This window comes from Paramisgurnus dabryanus, chromosome 3 (genome assembly GCF_030506205.2).
Source record: "Paramisgurnus dabryanus chromosome 3, PD_genome_1.1, whole genome shotgun sequence".
Lineage (NCBI taxonomy): Eukaryota > Metazoa > Chordata > Actinopteri > Cypriniformes > Cobitidae > Paramisgurnus > Paramisgurnus dabryanus.
Genome location: NC_133339.1, coordinates 45,067,210 through 45,074,303, shown reverse-complemented (window position 1 = coordinate 45,074,303; position 7,094 = coordinate 45,067,210). Strand labels below are relative to the sequence as shown.

Genomic DNA, 7,094 nt, shown 5'->3' with positions numbered 1-7,094 from the left:
AAGTCTGCTAATGATAGTGTGAGAAAAAAAAGTCTAATTAAGATTTGGAAAGCTGAAAATCTGAGGGTGGGTGTGTGCAAATTGGGGGCAAACCCAGTTTCATTTAATGACACGATGATGATTTTTTTTATCTCCGGTAGTATCCAGGGGCGGGAGATAATGATCTCAGCACCGCAGACCGCGCGCGCTATATAAAGCCCGAGCGCAACCCAACCGGATTACAAGAAGCACGAGCTGTCCAGAGACAGAGTGGTGCTGAAATACACGCGTTATCCTTTCAGCACGACACACACATGCACACCATGGACGCCGGAGCGAGAGGAATGCACTGGAAACTTTTAATACTTTCTTGTCTCTTGGCGGACGGGATGAGCCAGGACTTCGGACAGACCCAGTTTATTTGCACGTCCGTGCCCAAGGATATGGACATATGCGCCGCCACACTGCAGAACAGCGTGCCCGGTGAGGATCTGAAAAGCACGGTCATGCAGCTGCGAGAGACCGTACTGCAACAGAAAGAAACGATCATGAACCAAAAAGAAACAATTAGAGAACTGACTTCCAAGTTGACGCGATGCGAGAGTCAGAGCGCCTCCGAGCCCGGTGACGCTCGGGTCGGGGGACGACGAAAAGAACCGGGCGCTAAGAACACGATGGGGGATGTATCGAGGGGTCCGACGGATACGCTGGCTCAACTCTCTCAGACTTTACAATCCCTCAAGCAGAGACTGGAAAACCTGGAGGTACGTTCTTCTCGGGATCGAATGCGTAATTGAGAACACTTTATGGAAAGATGGGTTTGTTTGCTAAATGGATTCTCTCAGATGTTTTTCTGAGTTTTAAAACTCACCAACTGACGCTCTTGTTTCCATAATATATCAATGATAAACTGTGATACGGAAAAATTGTGCATCTTTAGTCAAAATGAGATGAAGGCTACTATAGCAATGTACTAAACGTACTAACGCTCTTAATCTTAATGGCAACTCCATAGATTTTATGATGTACAGATTAGCGCTACTGTAAATCTCACACCATATTGATCACTCCTTTTCACTTTAAACGTAGACTATTTTTATAAACTAACACTATATCTTTTGTGAAACATGTTTATGTTAATTTAGTAATATAAATAAACAGTTAGATTTTTACAATTTCTAATAACGCACTTATGTTATCCAAAGATAAGAGGAAATTGAAAATACTAAATTTTGTGTAACTCAATATTTGGTTTTAATCATTCATTCACGTGAAGCATATATTTACAGCGTTACTGTACTCTTTATGGCATTAAAGTAAATCATTAGCATTTTTAAACAATGCACCTTTCTTTTTGATATCTAGACAAACACTATATTTGTTTACGCTTGTCTTTTATAGCAATTTAGCCGGAATAACAACTCAGTCCAGGCGAACAGCTTAAAAGATCTTCTTCAGACCAAAATCGACGACCTGGAGAAGCAGGTGCTGTCCCGAGTGAACGGGCTGGAGGAAGGAAAGCCGGGGCTGCGCAACGAGAGCGAGCAGCGCGGGCGCGTCGAGTCCACTCTCACCTCACTGCAGCAGAGAATCACTGATCTAGAGAAAGGTACCATTAAGTATTTCTGCCCCAGCTATCAGAAACATCCCGTGTATATCCTGCTTTCCTGACATTTTTTACCAAAACAGTTTTCTTAACGAGTTAGTGTGGATAAAGACGCATTGTAGTTTTTCTGGCGTGTCGCAGAAGAGAGTGGGAGGGGGTTTACACAGCTGCATTGCTTTGCATATCCAATTCCACCAAACCACTTTTATAGCGTGATTTACGGATACAGAAGTCGGAACCGGGCAGTTTTTGCAAGCTCATGCGTTTTGCGCATTTTTATTCATGCGCATCACGTTTTCTTCAGTCGTTAAAATGTATAGGCTACCCGTAGCGCACCACCCTTTGCAGCACAAAGACGCCAACTTTAAAGTAAAAATGTCCTCGTGCAGGATCTGAACTGTAGGTTGTCAGGTAACCTCACATTTAAATGATCAGTTTTTATTCAAAAAAAAATAGCCATGCAGTCATAAATTATTGTATAAATTATTATTATTCTCATAACATTATGTAACATTAAGAGTTTACATTGATTTTTCTATAGACCAAAGCTAATAAAAAGACATAAAATAAATGTGTAATATTCGGGATAGGAAGAACCCAAAGTAATAACAACTAACCATTTAAAATATGAATATATTGTGGTTTTGGCCATGACCAGGACATTACTTCTGAAGCCAAATAATGCCATTTTTTAAGGTTCCAAATTTTTTTATTTACAACAAAATCACCACAAAGTAGCTAATAATGCAGATTTTGTTTGACTTTGTTTCAATGTGCAAATCAGTTTTAAACGAATAGGTTACCCCAGAATGAAAATGTTTGTATACAAGAATACAATGGAAGAGAATGGGACTCATGAACAGTTTGGTTACATACATACCGGTTTGTAACAACATGAGATTGAGTAAATGATGACAGACTTTTCATTTTTGGGTAACCTATCCCTCTAAGATGTACAAGATGAAACTTAATTGTGATACAAAGCTGTCGCCTTAGAATGCTTACACTAAAACTTAAAAATGGTGCTTGAAAGGTTCTTAACAGTGATGCCATAGCAGAACCTTTTTTTTTTGCTTCCTTAAAGAAGCATTCAGTCAAAGGTTCTGTAAAGAAAGTTTCTTCCTTACCCTTTCAATACTCTGTAAAAACCCTTTTCCCCACCTTCTTTTGTGAAAGAAAAAGGTTATTTGGATAAAGGTTCTTTACAGAAAAGTAATTTTATGGCATCGTGAAGTACCTTTATTTTTGAGAGTTTGGCATGATTATTATAATGCTGCTGTTTTGGAGCTTGACAGTCAGGCATGCACCACATTCACTATACAGCAGAACCATTTAGACAAAAATGGTTCTTCTATGGCATTGCGAAGCACCTTTATTTTTATGAGTGCACTGTGTCCATCTCACAATACGTTCAAAATGCATCATGCATCAAACACAAGGGTAGAAATGACAGGGATGGGGAGGCTCATGGGTGCCATGACACCGCTTATGGTCTTTCCACAGACAAAGGGTCGATGGAATAAAAATATTATATGAACTATAGTGCTGTAGTGCTAGAGTATTACAGACTATAAACAATTCCTGCTTATTTTTTTTAAATAGATCATAAAGCATGTCTAAGTATAGCTAAATATGTATTTAAAATTACCTTAGACTACGACTACAAATAGAGTTTGGCAATTTTACCATTGCGCAGTATACTGCTGTGTCAAAGACTGATATTTTTTCCTGTAACAACAGGTAAACAGGATAACAGACCCTTGGATAAATTCCAGCTGACGTTCCCACTGAGGACCAACTACATGTATGCTAAAGTAAGAAAGAGCCTGCCGGAGATGTACGCCTTCACAGTATGCATGTGGATCAAATCCAACGCCTCTCCGGGAGTGGGAACGCCTTTCTCTTATGCAGTGCCTGGTCAGGCTAATGAGCTGGTGCTTATCGAATGGGGAAACAACCCAATGGAACTGCTCATCAATGATAAGGTGCTTATTCTTTAGAAACATTCAACAATATCAAGAAGAAAATCCTGCATTATCACATGTGATTTTTTTGTAGTTTTGTAAAAGAAACTTTGACAAGTTATTATTTATGTTCAATGTATTTTTAACTTTACTATTTTGTCCTATTTATTTATTAACAATTATTAACTTAAAATCATTATATTAAAATTTTTTGTATCAAAATGAAAATCATTTTCAAGTGACCTTTGTGCTTTTTGATGTAGGTTGCAAAGCTGCCCTTCCTCATCAATGATGGCAAATGGCATCACATTTGTGTTACTTGGACCACACGAGATGGAGTGTGGGAAGCATATCAGGATGGTGTAATGAGGGGAAATGGGGACAGTCTGGCTCCTTACCATCCAATCAAACCACAAGGGGTCCTAATTCTGGGACAGGAACAGGTATAGATCCTCTGTCCAAAAATAATACACTTATCAAATAGTGACCAGGCAAAATGTGGCATAAAGAATAAAGTATTTCCTTCAAAGGCTACACTGTAAAAATCACATCAACATAAGTTGTTGTTATACTTTAACTTAACAAATGAAGTTAAATGTTTTCAGCTTGTTTATAAGTTATGTCAAAAGCTTAAAATAGTAGGATAAATTGACCAATTAAACCTGCACGCAGCACTGCAGCACTTTTTACAGTGTATGTAGGCAGCGTTTTAAAGCAGAATAGATGCGATGCAAAGGCTGTTCAGAAATAAAACTTGTTTTGGCAGCATTGCACATATCCTTCATGTAGTCCCAGAAGTCATTGTGTAGGCACATACAGTATATGATGTGGCAAACAAAGTTTATACTTTTAAATAAATATTATATAATCTACAATACTAAAGGTGTTGATTAAAAAATAGTTTGTCGACTTTTTTACCAAACATATCTGTGCTCTTTAGTGTATCGCTTAACAGTAGTGCTAAGAGAGATTTTGGAACAGAGCCCATAAATCATTATACATTTATTCTAAAATGAACTAAAACCAACAAACAATACGATTTTAGCACAGATGAGACCTTTAAAAACGAAGATTGTTGGCAACCATGAATCATTAATGGTCAAATTAGCTTCAAAGGTTAACAGGCAGCATTCATACGGCTTTAAAGTCATTAAGCATTAATTTGATCAGCATCTGAGATAAATCTGTGATCTGTCTGCAGGACACTCTGGGCGGAGGATTCGACGCCACTCAAGCGTTCGTCGGCGACATGGCGAATTTTCACATTTGGGATCGAAAGCTGTCAGTCGGAGAGATTTATAACCTGGCCACCTGCAGCAGCAAAGCACAAGTAGGGAACGTCTTCTCCTGGTTGGAAACCAACATCGAGATCTACGGAGGGGCTTCAAAATGGACTTTCGAAGCCTGTCGCCAGCTGAACTGAACATGGAGAAATCTTAAAGCCAGTGAGGGATACGAGTTACCAGGTCTCTGTTATCAAATCATTCACCTTCGAAGGACATTTTCAAACAAGCACAATCACGGACATCGGTATGATCGGGAATTTTCTAGGCATTTCAATAATTCTCGTCTCTTGACATTTCTAAACAATCAGTTTTCCTCTGTTTATTTCTGGATCCCGGGTTGCTCGTAATTCTTAGCTCGAAGGCGCTGCGTTTTTGCATCCTTCTCTGTCGGGCAAGTGACGCCTTGTCGGAAAACTACTCACATGCATCTTTGCAATCTGGATCATTTGACCCTTCCCCCTCCCTTCTCGCAGGAAGCCATAAAGTCTCGCAGTAGATGTCTGAAACCACTTAAGTTACTTCTGGCCCATCAGGATTATTAGATTGATCTACTCACTGCCTGGGATACTCACTGTGAACTACGGATGTAGAATGTAAAACAAGCGAAGACGAGTACAAAACAATGTTTTTGTTCTTTGGTTTCCTTTTCTTCTTGTGATTTTATTCTGTCTTATCACCTCCTGCTTGACGCATTTTCGTTGGTGTGTGCGTTTGTGTGTGTGTGTGTGCGTTTGTAAAAAAAAAACTAAAAAATTATTGCCAACATATTTCAAGCCTGGGTGCCTTGGGCTGTTGAAAAAGATCAAAACAAGATTGACACATTTGTCATTTTCTGCTGTGTGCTTCTATTTATCTCTTTCTTTCCTTGTGCAACTACCGATTTGAACATTATGTTGGTTACACCTCGAAAACAATTCAGCTGGACAATGAGAAGAGTCTCTTATTTTAAAGTACGTCATGGCGTGTTCGTATTTTTCAAGGAATGTTACGTGTACAGAAAACAGCATGACCATCTAAATGCTGCAGCAGCATTGATGAAAATCTGCTTTTATTAGCTCATTTTGGGTTGAGATTTTATACTGTATTGTTATATGCTAAAAGCATGGCAGCACTGAGAGATGAAAAAGGTCTAATTTTTGTAATAAAAATTGTTATATCAAAAAAAGCGAGTGTGAAAATGCCTTTTAATGATTTATTTGTATTAATCAATATCAAAATGAGTACTGTCATTAATGGAATATCTCATAACCAGAGAGAAAACAACTGACATGCAAAGTGATTGTGTTTATATACTTAGCAACCATACGATATCTCATGGTGATTCATACATATTTTCAGAGGTGGCTAATTCGTAATAATTTTATGACCACATACATACATTTTTGTACATTTTCTTGTGAAGTCATGGATAGGGGTGGGGTTTCATTCATGTTTTTGCACAATTAACTTCGTACGAATTAGCTAACTCATAAAATATGTACGAATTCTCGTAAGATCATGTTGGAAAAGGCTCATATAAAAATGCCAATGTCTTCTGCGCTTGCACAGAAAAAAACTGAATATATTTGTTTAGGCTTATTGTGACAGAAATCACACTCTTACATTCACACCTTACAAGGAAAATCAGAGACTGTATGTTTCTGTAAACTGCACATTCTGTTGTCATTTTCACGTTTTAAACAAGTAGACTTTAAGACTTAAAATTCAGCTTTGCTTCGTTAAAATTTTATTAGTATTAAGTTAACATTTAAGCATAATAAGTGGATGAATGTCTTACTAGGGTAACAACTAACCAGGTGCATGAAGTGCCTAAATCTAGAGATTAGATTTTGTTTGCTGGCAGACTGCAAAAGCCTGAAGTTTGCTTGTATATTTTTTTAATAAGTGCTTTATTGTTTTGTGTGCAATAGAGCTGCAGGGAACCCGGAAGTTAGCTTCATATGGGCTTCCTTAGCAAAACGTCAGTGGGATTTTTCCATAGGCTTTTTGTATTACGCTAAGAAAATGATTGTATTATCGCTTTGTGATATTCGGGGGGTTTTGTCCATCAAGATAATCTTCACAAATAAACACAACTCTTTTGAATTTTAAAGTCTAAATAGATTTATTAGAAATATAAAAGTAACGTTAGGCTGTATATGAACTACATCACGGTCGCTCGATTCCAATGTTATTACCATAAAGTTTCCAACAACTCTTTTAAACTTTTTTAAATATAGGATATAAAAAACATGTTCGCTGATAAGAAAATACTCTGCG

At 37.8% G+C, this 7,094-nt stretch overlaps 1 protein-coding gene across 1 annotated transcript; it reads left to right on the top strand.

Moving 5' to 3' along the window:
- Positions 1-208: 208 nt before the first annotated feature.
- nptx1l (neuronal pentraxin 1 like) lies at positions 209-5,762 on the top strand. The gene is made up of 5 exons (XM_065263308.1): positions 209-743; positions 1,381-1,588; positions 3,326-3,570; positions 3,813-3,992; positions 4,751-5,762. The coding sequence occupies exons 1-5, from the start codon at positions 294-296 to the stop codon at positions 4,970-4,972; spliced, it is 1,305 nt and encodes a 434-aa protein (XP_065119380.1). The 5' UTR covers positions 209-293; the 3' UTR covers positions 4,973-5,762.
- The last annotated feature ends 1,332 nt before the right edge of the window (positions 5,763-7,094 follow it).